A 21,077-nucleotide genomic window follows, 5' to 3' on the forward strand; every position below is an offset into this window, starting at 1 on the left:
GCGACTTTTTGGAGTGACACGAGCTGAAGGAGGACTGACGACTTGGGGGGTATCGATCGAACCGTGAGAGCAGGCAGAGCCGCACGATGGAACCAGGGTTCAGGCCTCATCCCTGGGCAGACCGAGGCAGGCGGCCGGGGTGATGGAGCAAACCCACTGAGTCCCAAATTCCTCACTTTTCGATATATAAAAACACCCAGTTTAAGCAACGGAGCTTACTTCTGCAAATTTGTCTAAGGTGAGAGTAATTCAAAGATAAACTGTGACGTGCATGTTGTGTCTGGCCCCACCATGCCTTGTGCAGTAACTTTTTGTTTCCACCAGATGGCACCCTTCTGTTTTCAACCTGTAGTATTTTCTGTTGTACACTAGATGGCGCTCTTTATGTTGATCTGCACACCCGTTGAGTTATGACTGAGAGACTATTTAAGAACTGTGATTTAGTTCATCCTTTGCCAGATGCTACTGTGACTTCCATGACAGTTTGTGCTGTGGCTAACAAACTGTTCTGCCAGCCTTCTTTCCTCAGCCACGCGCCAGACGGAGATCAGAGGATTTATTCCTGACAGCTTCACTGCAACCTTGAACACGTCTCCAGCTGTGCGCTCAGACGCTGAAGCGCCCTGCAGCTTATGCTCAGGTAAAACCAACTTGTCTCCTGTTACTACAGTTACACAGTCTGTCTTCTCCTCATGTCCAGAACCACTCCGGCACTGCCCCTGTGCAGACCTGAACCCTGGTACTGGCTCTCTGCTCGACACGTCTCTGTGGGGACTTGCCTGGATCTAAAAGGCCAGTTAAGTCTGCTTGTATCTCTGTGAAATCCCGCTCTGGGATTCCTTTAAGACAGTGACTGTGTTTGAGAAGAACAGTACAAGAACTCTGATAAAGACTTGCATAAACTTGATACCAAACAGTTGTGAACGATACTCAGCTGTATCCTGTTGCTGCTTAATTGAAGCTGCGCTCCCCCTGCAGTGCTTGACCTCTGATCTTGGAACACTGATGAACTATGAACAATTTCTAAATTACAACCCCAATTCCAATGAAGTTGGGACATTGTGTGAAATGTAAACAGAACAGTGATTTTTAAATCCTCTTCAACCTATATTCAACTGAATACAAAGACAAGATATTTAATGTTCAAACTGATAAACTTTATTGTTTACACACAATGTCCCAACCTCATTGGAACTGGGGTTGTACATAAGATGTCTGAAATTTGTTTCGGGTTGATGAAGTTCCACGCAGGTTGAAGGTAGTAGACATGGAATATTTGGAATATTTGTTTTAGCAAGTTTTCAGGGTTTCATGTCTGCAGTGATTTATAAATGAGCTGCCAAAGCCAAGTAGTAGAGGATAACTGCTATTGCTCTTTACTGCAAAACATGAATACTGAAAAAATATCTCCCAAAACATGAACGCAGGTCTCACAAAATGTGAATATCATTCATGATATATTCAGTGTAAATAGTTTATGGATTTCAGTAACTGAAATCAGTAATTGATTTAATAAAATCTGCCCAGGGTAGCATAATGGTACACAATGTATGGAACCAAATTTGAACTTTAAATGGGACAAATAATCCATGTCATGTGACATAGCACCAATCAAATTACAATTGCACTCAACCATTACATATTTAAAATGTTATGGGTCTAAGTAAAAGGCACCATCATTCACATTTGTTAAATGCACTAAAAATCACGACAGTGGTTGATGTTATAAGTAAGAATACATACAGCTTTTATCATAGAGCTTTATCTCCAGTTCAACAAATCCAGTCTTGATTTCATTCATATTATATTCTAAATGGTGAGTTCATCAACAACACACTACTTGATAAATTTATATTGCAGGGCCATAAATCATTGGATTGGTTTTATAATTTTTGGAAATTATCCATTGAATTTCAGTGTAATGGCACCACCAGACCTCCCAATCCACACACACCTCCCCCAGTTCCTCCGGGGGAACCCCAAGGCGTTCCCAAGCCAGCCGAGAGATGTAGTCCCTCCAGCGTGTCCTGGGTCTTCCCCGGGGCCTCCTCCCAATGGGACGTGCCCGGAACACCTCTCCAGCGAGGCGTCCAGGGGGCATCCGGAAAAGATGCCCGAGCCACCTCAACTGACTCCTTTCGACGTGGAGGAGCAGCGGCTTGACTCCGAGCTCCTCCCGAGTGACCGAGCTCCTCACCCTATCGCTAAAGGAGCGCCCAGCCACCCTGCGGAGGAAACTCATCTCGACCGCTTGTACTCGCAATCTCGTTCTTTCGGTCATGAGCCAAATCTCATGACCATAGGTGAGGATCGGAACGTAGATCGATCGGTAAATCAAGAGCTTTGCCCCCCTACTCAGCTGTCTCTTCACCATGACAGTCTGATACAGCGACAGCATCACTGCAGACGCTGCACCGAGAACCATGGCCTCGGATTTGGAGGTGCTGATTTTCATCCCAGACGCTTCACACTTGGCTGCAAACCGCCCCAGTGCACGCTGAAGGTCCTGATTTGACGAAGCCAACAGAACCACATCGTCCGCAAACGGCAGAGACAAGATTCTGTAGTTCCTAAACCAGACCCCCTCTACACCCTGGCTGTGCCTAGAAATTCTGTCCATAAAAATAATGAACAGAACCAGTGACAAAGGGCAGCCCTGGTGGAGGCCAACGTGCACTGGAAACAGGTTTGACTTACTACCGGCAATGCGAACCAAGCTCCTGCTGTGGTCGTACAGGGACCGGATAGCCCTTAGCAAAGGACCTCGGACCCCGTACTCCCGGAGCACTCACCACAGGGTGCCCCGAGGGACACGGTCGAACGCCTTCTCCAGATCCAGAAAACACATGTGGACTGGTTGGGCAAACTCCCATGAACCCTCGAGCACCCGATGGAGCGTGTAGAGCTGGTCCAGTACCTTTTATTCCATGATAATTTTGTAAAACCATGGTCTGCTGAGTTCAGTCTTGTGAACTTACTCTATCATTTTAATTGTTTTATAGTTTTTATGATACATTTTTGTTGATGTTTTACTCTTGTTTGTATGGATATTATTTTCCCCAATATTGGGGGTTGTAATAAAGAAATAAAAATATTGGTCAGAGGCAGTTCTGCTGGTGGTGTGTCGTTGCTTAGTATTACCCCAGAGGTGCATCTTTCCTATAACTCAACATTTTTTGTGCATTTCAAATACCATATTCTATTAAATGCCCCGGGGGCCTGTAATTTTTGAAAAGTCGTTTATTGACTATCGTTTGCGTGTGTGTGTCTGCATGCATGCTGCACACAGTACGGCCTTACTTTACGTACAGACATGCGTACCACATGCAAGAGAAGCTGCGCAGACTTGAAACGTTTTTTTTACATAAAATGACTGAGCAAACGTTGCTACTCTGCAGCGTTCAAGCTAAAGGTAGTAAAAGAAGCGGAAGAGACGGGAAGTACCATGTGGAATGACATGTCAAGCTGGCAATGCACTCATGTTGCTCAGCACCTGAAAGGACTGAGGGACAGCAAGGTGTCTTCAGTAGAGGAGGACAATGACAGTCCTGGACACAAGCCACAAATTGTGAACTTCATGGATCACTTATGGTTTGACATGGCAATGAGGTAGGACTATTTAATTTTCATTTTACTCTGTTTTCTCAGGAAGGCACAATTTCGGGGGGGGGGGGGGGGGGGGGTTGTTTAATAGGGAGGAGGCCTTTAATAGAGTAAATACAGAAGTCCAAATCTTTAAGTTTCAACTCGGGGAAAATAAACTCAATTATTTTCAGAAATCTTAAATTGAGCACGTCTATAATGCTCATTAGAAAATTTGAGTTTCCTATTTTGGCTGCAATTCCATTGAATGCCACACATGTATAAATATAATCTTTAATAAATGAGACACCAATAATTTGCTTTTATACATTAAAAATGCACAAAATAAATATTCTGTTCTTGTAAACTTGTGTCAAAATAAATATTCCAGGCCTGCTGTCCAATCACACCCTGGTCTCCTGCGCTTGGTCATAGGTTGTTATCCTGTCTTTCAAATGCACCAGTTTATGGTGAAGATACACGTATTTCCTCTTGTCTTCCTGATATCCAGGAAACCACTTCAGGGGAAAAAAAAACAAAACAGTGAGACATCAAACTGTGTAATTATGTCTGGTGTCAACAATACTGCAATAAAACAGAAAAAAAAGTCTTACTTGCTGATAGATTCTGTACTTCTCCAGTACATGGTCCTGCATTCGCTGTGGAAACAGAAAAAAGTGTTAGAGACATAAATGTAATCTGTTTGTCTGTCTGGTACTGGAGAGCACATAGTCAATCAAGTCCAAGTCGGGATGGATACATGAACATTTCTAAATCACTAAATATGTTTTGGACATAATTTACCTTAATCCCAAAGACGTACAAACAGCATGGTGCTGTGTGGTAAATCTGTCTGGAGCAGGAAGTTCTCAAACTATGTGACCATGCAAGAAGGAGACTACTGAGGGAAGCCACCAAGGGCAACTCTGAAGATGTTATAGGCTTCTGCAAATGTGAAATCTGATAACAGTGCAACTTTTGCCTGTTGACCTCAGCAGTGACTGAAGGACCTTCAGACAAGAAAATGGATCAAGTCTCAGCTGACGTCTTTCATGCTTTGTGGCAAACTGAAGCTGAAAGTTCACATCTATTTGATGATGATCCTTTTCTGTGCCCGTTTCTGTTAATGAGAGAAGTAAATTAAGTCCAAGACATTCATCCTTACTGTCCAATTACTTATGGCCTCGGTAAATGGAAGGACTGGATGTAAAAACTGCTGTAATTCCTGAATGACTAATGTGATTTTTTTTTTGTTGTTTTTTTGTGAAAACCTTTGAATTAAAGCTAAAAGTCTACAAGCACATCTTGATTTGTTTTATTTTAACTCCATCCATCCATTTTCTTCCGCTTTATCTGGAGTCGGGTCGCGGGGGCAGCAGCTCAAGCAAAGCCGCCCAGACCTCCCGATCCACAGACACCTCCTCCAGCTCCTCCGGGGGAACCCCAAGGCATTCCCAAGCCAGCTGAGAGATGTAATCCTTCCAGTGTGTCCTGGGTCTTCCCCAGGGCCTCCTCCCAATGGGATGTGCCCGGAACACCTCTCCAGCGAGGCGTCCAGGGGGCATCCGGAAAAGATGCCCAAGCCACCTCAGCTGATTCCTTTCGACGTGGAGGAGCAGCGGCTCGACTCCGAGCTCCTCCCAAGTGACCGAGCTCCTCACCCTATCTCTAAGGGAGCACCCAGCCACCCTGCGGAGGAAACTCATCTCGGCCACTTGTACCCGCAAGCTCGTTCTTTCGGTCATGAGCCAAATCTCATGACCATAGGTGAGGATCGGAACGTAGATCGATCAGTAAATCGAGAGCTTTGCCCCCCTACTCAGCTCTCTCTTCACCACGACGGCCCGATACAGCGACCGCATCACTGCAGACGCTGCACCGATCCGTCTATTGATCTCACGCTCCATCCGTCCCTCACTCGTGAACAAGACCCCGAGATACTTAAACTCCTCCACTTGAGGCAAGGACACTCCACCGACCTGAAGAGGGCAAAGCACCTTTTTCCAGTCGAACCATGGCTTCGGATTTGGAGGTGCTGATTTTCATCCCGGACGCCTCACACTCGGCTGCAAACCGCCCCAGCACACGCTGAAGGTCCTGATTTGACGAAGCCAACAGAACCACATCGTCCGCAAACAGCAGAGACGAGATTCTGTGGTTCCCAAACCAGACCCCCTCTACACCCTGGCTGCGCCTAGAAATTCTGTCCATAAAAATAATGAACAGAACTGGTGACAAAGGGCAGCCCTGGCGGAGGCCAACGTGCACTGGAAACAGATTTGACTTACTACCGGCAATGCGAACCAAGCTCCTGCTGCGGTCGTACAGGGACCGGATAGCCCTTAGCAAAGGACCCCGGACCCCGTACTCCCAGAGCACTCCCCACAGGGTGTCCCGAGGGACACGGTCAAACGCCTTCTCCAGATCCACAGAACACATGTGGACTGGTTGGGCGAACTCCCATGAACCCTTGAGCACCCGATGGAGCGTGTAGAGCTGGTCCAGTGTGCTGCGACCAGGACGAAAACCACACTGCTCCTCCTGAATCCGAGGTTCGACCATTGGTCAAATTCTCTGGAATACTCTGGAATAGACCTTACCGGGGAGGCTGAGGAGTGTGATCCCCCTATAGTTGGAACACACCCTCCGGTCCCCCTTCTTAAACAGAGGGACCACCACCCCGGTCTGCCAATCCAGAGGCACTGTCCCCGATTGCCACGCGATGTTGCAGAGGCGTGTCAGCCAAGACAGTCCCACAACATCCAGAGACTTAAGGTACTCAGGACGGACTTCATCCACCCCAGGAGCCTTGCCACCGAGGAGCCTTCCAACCACCTCGGTGACTTCAGCCTGGGTAATGGATGAGTCCGCCTCTGGGTCCCCAGTCTCTGCTTCCTCTTCGGAAGACGTGACGATGGGATTGAGGAGATCCTCGAAGTACTCCTTCCACCGCCCAACAACATCCCCAGGCAGGGTCAACAGCTCCCCACCCGCACCGTAAACAGTGCCGGTGGAGAGCTGCTTCCGCCTCCTGAGGCGTCGGACGGTTTGCCAGAATCTCTTTGAGGCCGACCGATAGTCCTCCTCCATAGCCTCCCCGAACTCCTCCCAAACCCGAGTTTTTGCCTCTGCACGGGCTGTGGTGCGCTTGGCCTGCCGGTACCTGTCAGCTGCCTCTGGGGTCCCACCTACCAACAAAGATAAGTAGGACTCCTTCTTCAGCTTGACAGCATCCCTTACTTCCGGTGTCCACCACCGGGTTCGGGGTGATTTTAACTCCATTATAGAAAAACTGTCTGATGGACATGAGAGTCGACTGCTGGTCCAGACGGTACCTGATAAGCTTCTGTCCCAGGAGGCAGCGCGTCCAGTTCAGAGCTCAGCTGAACAAACTTCTCTGTGGCAGCGGCGATCCAGTCATGAATAACTTGGTATTCATGATACTCGGCATCAAACTCCTCTTCATACATCTGCCGCTGCTCCAGAGTTGTGATGATGCCATATTTGCTGAAAAACCAAAACAGAACTTACTGAAAACTATTCTGCTGCTGACATTTTTTTTTTTACCTTAGTCTGTCAACAGAAAATCAACATTATTTCAACTATAAAGTGTAATCAAATTATCAACTGAAATATTAATTTAAAAAAAAGACTTAATTTCTTTGTAGTTGTACTGCCTGGTGCTTGATAAAGTCACTTGCTGATTACTATTCATGAATAAAATGATTTTTAGACTCAGATGAAAAAAGCCAATGTTTCTTATGAATATAAATATACTGTACAAGTACACTTAAAAGTAATATTAAAAGTGCTCCAGTCATGTTCTCTTTGATAAATGAGATCTCAGCATCTTTTAATGATTTTGTAGATGGGTAAAAATGATCATTTATTTTGGCTGTGCTGCTAATATCTCCACTAGATGGCACTGCAGAATAGTTCTGAGTCTATTTATAATGTTTAAGCTTTTCATTAATTGATTTGATTTGGGTTGTATTCATATAATGACAATGCAACTTTGTATTTAGAAACAGCAGTTTCTTTTTCTTTTCCAGATAAAAACTGATTGATTAGGTTTGTGTTCCTAATATCTCCACTAGATGGCACTGCAGAATGGTTTCATGAGTTGCCATAAAGCAGCATGATGTGTGCTGACCAGACGTGTGCTTCTGTTCTTTTATGTTTAAATAAATCACTCGGTGAGGTCAGTTGAGGAACAGTAGGTGAGATTTTTCAGCACAACTAGAAAAGATCAAAACCAGCTTGTTGATCCTGTCACTCAAACTCCATTTCTGCAGCTGATTTCTAAGTTCAAATGCCTCCTGAACTGAGGACTGTAGAGTGTGTACGAGGCTGAAACGCAACGTTCATTAAACTTACTCAGCATAGTCGGGGAGTGGAGTTGCTGAGGTGACAGTCGCTGTAACGTTCTCTCCCGTGTGGCCTGAGAAAGAAAAAACACACACACAAATGAAGTAAGAATGTTTGAAGCACCAGCTGCATCAAGTCTAACGGAATTATTGATCACTATCTGTGATTAGAGGCCTGATCCAGGGCAGGCGGTGACGTCAGCATCCTGAGCGGCAGGAGGCAACGCTGCCTGCTGTGTCTCAGGGTCAAAGGTCACCCAGATTTTGCATGAAACAGGATGAACTGATGAAGTCTTCTTTACAGGTGTTGTCATCAACGTGTACAAAATATTTGGTTCACTGTCCCTGTTCAACCACGTGTGTCTGTTTTCAACAAGGTGACTCACAAACAAAGCCACTAATTTTCGACAAACTTGGTGACACAGTTTTCATTTATAACAGCTGTGCACGCACAAAACAAGAACTAAACCATCTGCACAATTTTAACACATGTTGTGATTTATAAAAACAAATTAGTTAACAAAATGTTCACAATGTTGAGATATATATATATACACACACACATATATATATCTATATGTGTGTATCATGTGGATGCATCAGACAGATTATGACTTGTGGGGGGGGTGGACCAGCACCTGTCTGTCTGTCTGTCTGGGCTTTTGCTGACTGAATGTCCATAGTGTAGTGATGCAGTGTCCTGTGCATCAGCGCACGATCCCAGACCTGACTTTTTCGTTTTGTTTTATTTAAAATACACTGTGTGAAGGCTTTGGTCAAACCAGTAACAGACCTTTGTGGAGGTCTGCAGAGGACAGGGCTGAGCTGTGGGGGCTTCCAGAAGTCCCACATCTGGACAGGGCACCTGTGGAGGCACAGGCTGGACCGATGTCCTCTGTTTTTTCAGGTCCAGATCGTTGGACGGGTCTGAGTTTGATGGGCGTTTCCTGGAAAAACAAAAACAACAACAAAAATGAAGGACATAGCACCTTCAGTGGGACAGTCATTTTAAAAGGAGGTGTCAAGAAAAAGAAAATGAGAAAATAAATATATATGAGTCACAAAGCAAGTGGATCAGGAGGAATTATTCATTTTGATGTGGCTTCCAGAAGAAAAATATCCAAACACAAAAACACGCTGGAGAAAAAAAAAAAAACAGCCGCTTTTTTTTTCAAGTTCTGTTTTATGGCTTTGGAGAAATGATCTGCAAAAGACTGAACACAGTCCAGTCAGGGAACAATAGAACAGAACAATAGCAGCAGAGAGCATTTGTGTGGGGATTTCTTTGAGGGGGGGGGGGGGGGGTGACACCCAGCTACTCAGGAGCCTGTGAATGAGCTGCTTTTCCTCACTCCGATAGCCAGGCCAGTCTGTCTGCACGTGTGTGAAATGCTCAGGCTTCAGACAGTAGCAGTCAGCAGCTGGGTTCCAACTGCTGACCTAAAGGTCAAAGAAAAAAGAAACAAAGTTATTCCAGCAGCAGCAGACAGAACACAGTGTCGTCTCAGAGTCTGGTTGAGGTTCTGGAAGCGTCGTACAGTCATAAACCCACATTAAAGTTAAAAATCAGATCCCAGCTGGAGACTGCTCTCCTGTCAAACAGTCTTCTCCTCCACAGGTAGTTAACATACAGCCTTAATTACAGCGCACAGTATCCACCTGAAGACTGCTTTGAGACGCCAAAACATGAACAACATCACAGAAAATACGGCAAAAATAAAACTAAACCGACAAACTTTTGGGATTAGAGTTTTCAGATGCACAACAATGATGATGTGCTGGTCAGACCAGTGTTATCTGCAGCAGCACTGGAGTTATAAATCCTTGAGCCAAAACACAGCTGAATTTAAGTTATTTTATTTAACCAGTGGGATAAATGTTCCTTTTTATATTGTCTCTTCCCTCCTCTGATGTTTTTGAGACGTTCTGTTTTCTAAGAAGCCAACAAAGGTGTGTGTTGTCTGTCTGTCAGCTGGACTGATCAGAACCCTGATGTTCACAAAGCCTGGTGACATCACACTCTCGAGTGCATCAACATGGTCACACCCTGGACATTCATTTATTCATTTATTTTAATGACAAGAATGGAACAGATTTTCACAAAACCTTAGGAACAGTTGGAAGAACCAACAAAGGAGCAGTACATCATAACTTCAGCCCATTCTTGACACCAAACACCACCTTCCACATGCAGGCCTGGATCCAGACCGGTTTGGACCGATGCAGTTGCATCTGTCAAATTTTTTTACGCATCTTTCGTCATCAGTTAAAAAAAAAAAAAAAAAAAAAAAAGTGAATAATCCCGAATTGTGCCAAACGTGTCCCTGCGGTGAACACAGCTTTGGTTTTCATGTCAACCTATAGTCCGTAAATTATACGGATTTTTCCGAGTTTCAGAGTCATACGGACATACAAATAAAGTCGGATATTCAGGGTTTGGTCTGCAGCAGGTCTGTAATCAGCCATTTCTGCAGTGCGACTCCACTTTGAAGCCGTGAACCATTGAAGCATTGCTTCAATTCAATGGCTCGTGGCTCTTTGATTCACTGCTCTTCAGAAGCAGTAAGTCCGCTTCTTAACCCCTCTCAAAGCCATTAAAATACAGCGAGTCACTTTTGTGTGGATTAAAGTCACTAACTGGGACTCTTGTCTGTTGCAGTTAAGAAACGAGAATCGTCCTCCGTTCCATTGGCACAGCTCCAAACACTGAGCGGCTCTCTGCTGAGACAGAGTCCAGTCGGAATAACTTCAAAATGAATTGCCGCGTTAAATAAAATGACACCTCTTTCCAAACGTTGTAATACAGACAAGAAACTACAATCGACTAAAACATTTTTTTCCTCCCAAAATGAGACGTGCTGTATTTCTTTACAAATTACATCCTGAAGTGAAGTAGAGAAGCTTGAATCTGTCTTGTAGAGAAGAATAAACCATTTATTCTTCTCTACAAGAGTCAAGACAGAAGTCAGACTACCAGAGCAAGAATTTTAGCTGAGGAAGCTTCTGTGATTTGAAGCGAAAGGTCCTCACGTCAAGCAACCCAGTCCAGTCGTAGATTCAAGCTTCTCTACTATGGAAACCACCTGGACAACTGAGAGCCAACACAGAAACATCCTGACGTGAAGCACAGCAGCTGTAAGAGCTCAGCTCAGATATATGGAAAGACATTCATGCCAATAATGTCTGAAAGGAAATGCTTTTGACAAAAACTAGATTTTGTTTATTCCTATTTATGTCCAAAGATCAAGGATTCACCATGTAGAGTTTATTATGTCCAAAGTTTAAGGATCCAGTGACCGATTTCATATTTATTTACTTTATGAATCAATAAAATGTTCAATTTCAATTTAATCGGCTTATAAAGTGCCAAATCACAACAAAATCTAAATATACTAAAATAAATACATCACAATTGTACACATATTACAACTGTGATATGTGTACAATTGTGATATATTTAGTCATGGACATGATGAATATTGTTACCTGCTGGACTGTTTCTAATTTTGATTGGTGTCAATGGAAAATGTCTTCTGTCAACTGTCTGTATCTCAATATATTATTATTAAGAATATATGCAGTCATATTTTTATTGATTTTATCAATTAAAAAAAATCATATATAGATTCAGGTATAATTGAAAGATTTTGGCAGCCGGTCTGCTCTGTGTCAGTCTGATCCCATCAGATCTCAGAAGCTAAGCAGTGCAGGATCTGGTTAGTACTTGGATGGGAGACCTCTTTGGAACACCAGTGGCTGTGTGTGTTTCTCCAGGTAACACTGGAGTGCGTCAGGAAGGGCATCCGGCATAAAACCTGTGCCAAATATCAATGTGGATCTGGTTGTATCTGCTGTGGCGACCCCGAACACAAAAACAGGAGCAGCCGAATAGACAACCAAATCATAACTGAAAGATTTTGGCAATAAATTTGATCCTGTTTACAGTCAATTTTTGTTATAGTGTTTTTTTAGGACATCATATTTATACAAATAAGAAGTGTTCACTATGGTCCATGAAGTATAATAAATATATTAAAAGAAGTGTGACAGTGTATGTTGCACACGAATAAAAGAATGAAGATTATTGAATAACAAGACACATACGATTTTTATTTTATCATTGGGCAAAAATGCATCTGTCAGATTTTCACTCTGGATCCAGCCCTGACATGCTTGGGCAACATGACAAAGTGCTATGAGTTAACAGTTCGGAATAAGAATGTGTTGGACGATGTGTTTGAGGAGGTATACAGTCGTATTAATGTTTCTGCTTGTGTAAGGTATCTTGGCGTTGCATTTGAAAGTATTTAGTCTCTTGTCAGTGGTGTATTTACACAGCAATGTGCCAGATGTCTCACCTCCTCCAACACTGAGGTCAGCTCAGCCATGTCCTCTGAACCAACTCGCTCTCTCTCCAACCACAGCAGCAGATCAGGTTTCTTGTGTGGCCTTAAAGCGAGCCGATGAATAATCCAATCCCTCAAGGGCCAGCGAGCCACAGGGCTGAGAACCTGACTCCTCTTGCTGCTGCTGCTGCTGCTGCTGCTGTGTGAGCCTGGCTTTAGACTCTGCTTCCTCTGGACTTTTCTAAACTTAACTGAAAACAAAGAGGGCCAGACAGTGAATTTCAACATGAAATTTGTGAAAGATAAGGGCAGGTTTCTTTTAACACAGATGAGCAAAATGCTAAAGAAGTATGAAATCTACAGCCTGGAACATCATGTCCCTCCTAATCAAAGACACATCTGAATAGACCCTGTTCCATTTCTCTTTTTTTAAAGCATGAATAGCTAAAATTCAGCACTTTGATCAGTTATGTGATAACTTCCACACGTATGGCAGATATCAGCAGGATGCAATAGTTTGGAAGGTTTCTGGCAACATGAAAACTCCCCATTATCTGTCCTTGATGCCTACGTCCTTGGAAACTAGCATGTAAACTGAGATTAGAACACATAACAGCTTGGAGAGAAACACATTAATAAAGATGTTACTTGGCCTCCGCTCAATCTCAATTGCTGAGTGTTTATGGCTGGCGTTCTCCATCTGAGTCAGGTTTTCCCGCATAGTCTGGAAGGACTGTTCTGTGCCACACATTGTCATCTTGCCCTGAATGTGGCCCTTGCTCTCCAGGTGTTCGCTGTCGTCCCTTGGAGGAGAAGTGAAAAAAAGTTAGTTTAAACTTAGAAATTGTCTGGTTCAGCTCAGTCAGTTAGCCAAATGTAGCTGAGATTCTGGCAGTGCTGCAATAAAACGTGGCATCATATGACACATGCACGAATGCACGCACAGACGCACGGCTGGTTGTGAACTTCTCCTTTCTGCATGCAAATTCCCAACCTGTGTTTATAAATCATCTCTTCAAGTAACAGTGTGTGTTATGTGTCGGACGCAGCCCGGAGAACCGACCAGCGTTTGAAGGACCCAGTATGAAATAAGCAGAGCACGGTACAAAGGATAACAGTTTAATAAACATAACAGTGATGTGAAAAAATACAAACAGATAAGTGCGCGGTCTGGCGTGGCGGATTTGCGGTGTGCTTCCAGCAGCACAAAACGGTCCGGAGCCAGAACCAGTTCGGACCCAAGGACCCCGCCGACACCCCCCAGGTGGCCGCAACAAACCGAGTCTGTGAAAGAAGAAATCATCATGTGAGTCCACACTCTACACACAGAGGGACCGCTCAAAGGTGCACAAACAGCAAACACTTCCTGGCTTAATTACTAATCAGCTTCCCACCCTGCAGGCATAGAACACCCTGTTCACAAAACTCCACTGCAGTGGAAGCTGATTAAACGACTACATACAGCTCAATATAATAAGGTGTGAGGGACACCACATTTACTGACTGTATAAATGTTAGTCACAAAATCTAACGTACCTCAGGAAGTGTGCTGACGAGCGTGAGACCTCACCCCCTCCTCTTTCACAGACCGTGCATCAAACCTGGACGTTCTCTGCATCCACTGATGATGAGATGGTTCTCGAGACGACGATCTCACCCGTCTGGTCACAAGGTCGAGTCTCTGGCCAATACACACTGTGTACTCCAGTCTTAAATGCCACCATGTTCCAATCCATGCAGATGCACCACAGCTGTGAGTCCTGACGAGCCGCAGGTGATCAGCCTCAGGTGATCAGGGTGAGGTCCTGATAAACTCAGCTACACAGCCACTCAGTCCCAAATGCGCACCACCTGGAAGGAAAACCAAAAGACAGAAACAAAAGACACACAAAAGCCAGCCAGGCACGCCAGCCACAACAGTGTGCCCAGTTAAGGAGATTAAAACACTTCTGAGCTATGGCACGCTAATTGACCCTTTGACCCCACAGGGTCACAAACGCTGCCTCGCTGTTCTCAGTTATTACTGGTCACACCTTTGTGGCAGAAGCCTCTGGGTGTTACTGCAGTCATGTTTGAATATAACCTAATGTGTGTTATTGCCCTAAAAGAGGGCTGAGGGACTGGTACAGCCTTGTGGTGTCACTCTTTGAACTCCACTTGCAGATGAGCGTGAAAACAGTTGTGAGTGCTGCTTATCCTGAGACGTACTGCTGAATGCACTCTAAGCTGGACTGTGGGTTCTCACTGCCACCACTGGACAAGTTGAACCTGATGATTCTTGTGGCATCAGGGGCATCCGGGGTCGGGGCTGGAATCTTCATGTACTACACAACAGAAAAAATGAAAAACATTTTGGAGAGTGAAACATGTATGATAAGAGCCTAAGAAAAAACATAATGACACTGATGTGTCGGAAATGAAATAATCATCATCAGCCTGCATTTCTCAGATGTAGTCTGATGTCATGTAGTCAAATTTAACAGCTGAAAAACTGATCACAATTTTAACCACCTCAGCAACTTACTGAAACACATGAGTGCAATCCTCAATTGTTGCTTTGTTTTTTTCCCTTTACGCACTGACTATGACCTAAATAATCTCTACCTTGGACCAATCACTGAAGCTATGCAGAACTTCCCAGGTCAAAGCTGATGACCTGCAGACATTTATGGGAGGAGCCTTTCTGAAAGGCAAATCTTGACTGTAGTGTCACAGACAGCTTGTACTTGAGCAATATCTAGATCCCTGGTATCTCTGTCAGGAACTTTGACGTTTTAACACTTGTTAATTAAAAGTGGATCAGTGTGCACTTGCTCAATGGATGCTTAATAATCAAATACGTAGAGAAACTGTCACGAGTGAGATCAGAACTAATTACAGTCTTCAATTTCAGAGGCATTACAGGGAGAAATGTACCACCTGGTTCTCCTTGAAGCAAATTGTTGGCTGATTTGATAGTGATGTCTAAGAAGACAGAGAGGAAGAACAAGTTTATTATGAAGTCAAACATCACAGTAAAACAGTGCTAATATTGAGCCTGAGCAGTTAATACAGAGAGTGAAAATCTTAAGCCTTGTTCAGTAGATTTCTCAGTAGCAAATGAACCATGGTTGGTAAACTTTCCTCATGAACTGTCAAACAGTGCTAATTCATTATAGCTTGGGACTCTGACGGGGCGGTCGCATCTCCTCCACTCTCACTTATCTCTGTTCTCTGCCTTTGACTTTAAGTCCCTACTTCACCAGACTGTGAATTCCTCAAATTATATTGGATTCTGGATCTATTGGACTACTGTTGGATTAACCATAGAATTGATCAGCTGGTCTCTGAATGCTATTGACACCATTTTTTCTACAAGAAGGTCAGGACCGGGGGATCCTACCTGCCCAGCTGGAATATATCCTGCGGGCTATGTTCTCGACTCCTGGAGTTCCTGGCGTGTGGCATGCTTTGCGCCTTTCTCCGTTGAGGACGTCAAGGATTTATTCATTTTTGGTCTTATGGTAGCAGGGCTGGTACTTTTGGGCTTATGTGCTGCCCTGATCTACCGGAAAATTGGCAAGACGGCAGCATCAAGAACCACAGCCCCTCGCTTGTCCATCATGATTAACAAAGTTGGCAAGGCAGTGCATTCTCAGACTGCGATGACTCTTCAACTCAGACACAAATTGGATGACATCTTGGAGCTGATGTGTGCCTTGCAGTTGAAGCTGAAGATTTCAGAGGCCGGTGAATATTCTTAATTCATAATTGGGAATATTCTTAATTCATAATTGGGATTTGGTTGTTCAGGTGGAACTGTTAAAAAGTGTTTTTCACTGTTCAAACCACAACACTCCAGGCTTATCAAGCCTGAAGGTCAAACTGCCCGACTGTTTTCCCTCCAGAGGGATTTGTTTCGGCCTGGGGATCATTTGGCTGTTTCTTATCTCATCTCACAAAGACAATAAACTGCTTTTCACAGGACTGAAGCATGCTCCATTCCCTCCCCCCTCCTACCCCCCACTCCGGCGTCTGCTCAAGTCATAACTTTCCCCTTCTGGGGGGGCAGTGCAGTTTTAGCTGCAGCCTCCGTTCCTCCCCCCAAGCTGACGGCGGCGCATCTCAGGGTTGCTGCATGACCTTCACCCACTTGCCTCAATTCGGATAACGGACTTCTTCGAACTTAGTGCACATAAACAATGTCAAATGTATATCTTTAATTCTGATGTGTGCCATTATTACGGTAAACAAGTAATAATTGTGGACTAATTGCTGTCTGAGGTAACTGGAGTGTAAATGTAATTTATCCACTGTGAGATCAATAAAGTATATCTCATCTCATGGTCATCCCAGCTGTGGTGATATTTAAGTATACAGCCGCAGGTCACCAACCCAACTCCCGCAGAGCTCCTGCCCTGCATGTTGGGCAATATTGTGGTAATGGAATTACAATCACAACAAATTTTTAAATGTCAAGCTAAAATATGGCCAGATTTTCCTCACTGTAGTTCTGTTTCAAGGTGAAATAGAGGAGGATTTTCTTTCACCAAAACATCATATCTAGGCTTGCATCTCAGATGTACCTTCTGGCAAATTGTAGCTGAACTTTCAGGTCTTCTTTTGAAGAAAATCCTCCTCTATACACCTTCATCATGAAGCTGTATAAATGGTGATACAAAAAGCAAAACATGCACAATTTCTCCAATCACAGCCACAGAAGCCTCTGGGTGTCTTGGTGGCTTTCCTCACTCTTCTCCTTCTTGCACAGTCACTCAGTTTTTAAGAATTGACTCCTCCACACAGATTTACACAAAGTGTCATACTGTTTGTATTTCTATATAACCGATGTAAATAAAGTCCAAGACATATTCAGTGACTTGGAAATGTTCCTGTATCCATCCCCTGACTTGTCTGAAGAAAACTGGCAATAAAAGTGATTATTTACAGGTATTATACCAAAGCGTTCCATTACCCATCATCTTGGCTTATATATTTTCAATAATTTATATCAAGTAGTACAGATTTGCTTTCAGTTTGAGTTTAAGGAAGATCATTTTAGAAAAATGTATTTTTTGTTTCAAATGGCATAAACAAATTAAAATGTGTGAAATACTAAGTGTCCCATACTTTTGGAGGGCACAGTATATCAACAAATGAAACTGACCACATAAAACATGAAATATATTTGGTTCAAACTGGCCGCAATAAAAAAAAATCAATTTGTTTTTCCACATTTTCCATATGTCCCAACTTTTTCTGATTTAGAGCACAAAATTAAGAAAATTAGTTTTTTTCAGAATATTTTGGGATCCATACAAATAACTTGTGGGTCATGTGACCCGAAACCCTGTCTGTGATACTTAAATATTAATCAAAATATTCATTAGCACTATCCCACAGTCAAAACTGTGAAACCAGCTGGTTCACAATGGAAATACGATCATCTCTGTTGTGTCCAGGTCCATCCACGGCTGCACCTGCTGCAGGTAGAGACCATCCCTTTTATTGACTGGGGAGCACTTGTCCCCTAGTGGTCTTTTTCAGACATCACAGTCTCATCATCAGCAGTTATAGATCCACGTATGTTTTGTAGAATTACGGTTCAAATTAAATCAATTTTTTTTAAAAATCAAATCAAATCGAGGTCCAGGACACGTCTCCTTCAGATGACAGCTTCTTTACTCAATTTTAGCAGTGAAATTACACAAAAACGATCTTTTAAAAATCAATTTAATGAATGTAATCCAAAATCACAGACTTTTACAGCTTTGGGCAGTTTTATTCATTAATTTTAAATAAACGTTTAACTTTTAAAAAAAGCCCTTTTGTTTTAACAGCAAAACAACAAACAGGTATTTTCTTCAGAGTTGATGGAAGTTGGAAATAAAATGGAAAGTTAAGGCTACAGCGGTTCTTACCTTCAGGTTCTGAAAGGTTTCCAGCATCTGGATCGCGCTGTCAGTCAGTTTAACGTGATACAAACTTTGGTTGGCAGTGTTTTTGCTGATTTTGGCACCTGAGAGACCATAACTAACCTCCTGCCTCATCTCTGTGCTTGTTCTGTTAGACCTCAGTGCTGCTTTTGATACTGTTGACCATAAAATTTTATTACAGAGATTAGAGCATGCCATAGGTATTAAAGGCACTGCGCTGCGGTGGTTTGAATCATATTTGTCTAATAGATTACAATTTGTTCATGTAAATGGGGAATCTTCTTCACAGACTAAAGTTAATTATGGAGTTCCACAAGGTTCTGTGCTAGGACCAATTTTATTCACTTTATACATGCTTCCCTTAGGCAGTATTATTAGACGGTATTGCTTAAATTTTCATTGTTACGCAGATGATACCCAGCTTTATCTATCCATGAAGCCAGAGGACACACACCAATTAGCTAAACTGCAGGATTGTCTTACAGACATAAAGACATGGATGACCTCTAATTTCCTGCTTTTAAACTCAGATAAAACTGAAGTTATTGTACTTGGCCCCACAAATCTTAGAAACATGGTGTCTAACCAGATCCTTACTCTGGATGGCATTACCCTGACCTCTAGTAATACTGTGAGAAATCTTGGAGTCATTTTTGATCAGGATATGTCATTCAAAGCGCATATTAAACAAATATGTAGGACTGCTTTTTTGCATTTACGCAATATCTCTAAAATCAGAAAGGTCTTGTCTCAGAGTGATGCTGAAAAACTAATTCATGCATTTATTTCCTCTAGGCTGGACTATTGTAATTCATTATTATCAGGTTGTCCTAAAAGTTCCCTGAAAAGCCTTCAGTTAATTCAAAATGCTGCAGCTAGAGTACTGACGGGGACTAGAAGGAGAGAGCATATCTCACCCATATTGGCCTCTCTTCATTGGCTTCCTGTTAATTCTAGAATAGAATTTAAAATTCTTCTTCTTACTTATAAGGTTTTGAATAATCAGGTCCCATCTTATCTTAGGGACCTCGTAGTACCATATCACCCCAATAGAGCGCTTCGCTCTCAGACTGCAGGCTTACTTGTAGTTCCTAGGGTTTGTAAGAGTAGAATGGGAGGCAGAGCCTTCAGCTTTCAGGCTCCTCTCCTGTGGAACCAGCTCCCAATTCAGATCAGGGAGACAGACACCCTCTCTACTTTTAAGATTAGGCTTAAAACTTTCCTTTTTACTAAAGCTTATAGTTAGGGCTGGATCAGGTGACCCTGAACCATCCCCTAGTTATGCTGCTATAGACGTAGACTGCTGGGGGGTTCCCATGATGCACTGTTTCTTTCTCTTTTTGCTCTGTATGCACCACTCTGCATTTAATCATTAGTGATCGATCTCTGCTCCCCTCCACAGCATGTCTTTTTCCTGGTTCTCTCCCTCAGCCCCAACCAGTCCCAGCAGAAGACTGCCCCTCCCTGAGCCTGGTTCTGCTGGAGGTTTCTTCCTGTTAAAAGGGAGTTTTTCCTTCCCACTGTAGCCAAGTGCTTGCTCACAGGGGGTCGTTTTGACCGTTGGGGTTTTACATAATTATTGTATGGCCTTGCCTTACAATATAAAGCGCCTTGGGGCAACTGTTTGTTGTGATTTGGCGCTATATAAAAAAATTGATTGATTGATTGATTGATTGATGTTGCCATTTTAACAACTGCTTCTTCTTCTTCTTAGACTGCTAATAAGATCAGTGCTGACTCCTCAAACTGTGATTTCTGGACTCTGTTATATGTTTCTGTTCCTTTCTGCAATTTGTTGTCTGCTTACATTTGCACACAACTGCTTCTGAGCGCTAACTGCTGTTTTATTTACTTAGCAACGTGCTCATATGTCACGCACAGAGAGGGGCAGGGGTGGAGCGTGTGTGCGGGAGAGGGATTGAGGGTGTAGGTGGTGGTGGGGCGTGTGGGCGGGGCGTTGAGCGTGATGTCCCACACACTCCGTACAAACCGCTGAAGCAAACAGGCAGCCATCTTACCACTCCCAATTTGTGGACCACAACGGGCAGCCATCTTACCACTCCCAATTTATGTGGACTGCACACAGACGGCTTATGAGAACATCAACAATTTTGAGGAGGAACCTAGGTGATTCTCTCATTTCCTTCTGTTTTCTCTCCAGTTAATGTAGCCTTCATCCCTCCTAATCTAGTATGTCTGCCATGATTAGGTATTTGATTTATTTCCTTTCTTTCTTTCAGTACTTTTGACACATTCTCCCCATCTATTCTCAAGTACTCATATCTCACTGGGACAAATACCCAATTCTAAAAATGATGATTCTTTAATCAAAGTTTATACAAGTTTTGTGTAATCATGAGCAATATATATATATATATATATATAATACAAATAATGAATGTTTGAGTTTAATGGTACGAATATGTCATGAGGTGAAAGCTGGAACATACAATTCAACGAGGCGAATTAAATATTTGTTCCATTGAAAGATTGTAAAAACATTCATTATTTGTTTAATATAATGGCTAAATCCTTGTCATTTGATATCTTATTAATTTATAAACAGAAAAAGGACGTACATTTTGGTGTTCCACTGCTGCTGAAGTCCAAATTGTGACATGTAGTCCAGTGATGCTGTGCACTGACTTCAGACTTCCTTTAAAAAAAAGACTTTGTGTAGTTCCTCAGTCCAACCAAAAATCAAGTCAGCGTTTCACATGAAGAGGTCTTCATGCATCCAGACGGCTTACAGCAGAGTGGATTTTTTTTGTGTGTGTGTGTGTGTGTTTTACAAGAATTAGCAGTGTCAGTTAGGTCAATCAAATCATTGTGTCATTGTCCCCCGTGCGCGTGCACACTCCCATGCA

General features: G+C 43.2%; 1 protein-coding gene across 1 annotated transcript; it reads right to left on the reverse strand.

Moving 5' to 3' along the window:
* Positions 1–440: 440 nt before the first annotated feature.
* LOC117515308 (RNA polymerase II elongation factor ELL-like) lies at positions 441–18,324 on the reverse strand. Its single transcript, XM_034175805.1, has 11 exons — positions 18,196–18,324; positions 15,212–15,259; positions 14,493–14,619; positions 12,944–13,099; positions 12,308–12,546; positions 8,743–8,896; positions 7,960–8,023; positions 6,918–7,089; positions 4,197–4,241; positions 3,993–4,100; positions 441–785 (listed from the first exon to the last, which is right to left on the reverse strand). The coding sequence occupies exons 1-11, from the start codon at positions 18,322–18,324 to the stop codon at positions 441–443; spliced, it is 1,587 nt and encodes a 528-aa protein (XP_034031696.1).
* Between the last annotated feature and the right edge of the window lie 2,753 nt (positions 18,325–21,077).

Source organism: Thalassophryne amazonica, chromosome 8, assembly GCF_902500255.1.
Source record: "Thalassophryne amazonica chromosome 8, fThaAma1.1, whole genome shotgun sequence".
NCBI classification, from domain to species: Eukaryota; Metazoa; Chordata; class Actinopteri; order Batrachoidiformes; family Batrachoididae; genus Thalassophryne; species Thalassophryne amazonica.

What these genes read in the sequence shown, in the direction of transcription:
- LOC117515308 (XM_034175805.1), bottom strand. Translation starts at nt 18,324, where the DNA reads ATGAGGCAGGAGGTTAGTTATGGTCTCTCAGGTGCCAAAATCAGCAAA. An exon ending in GCTTCAAGGAGAACCAGGTG is followed by an intron (nt 14,620 to 15,211) that starts GTACATTTCTCC and finishes TCTGTTGTGTAG; the next exon opens with TACATGAAGATTCCAGCCCC. An exon ending in TGAGATTGAGCGGAGGCCAA is followed by an intron (nt 12,547 to 12,943) that starts GTAACATCTTTA and finishes CTTTGTTTTCAG; the next exon opens with TTAAGTTTAGAAAAGTCCAG.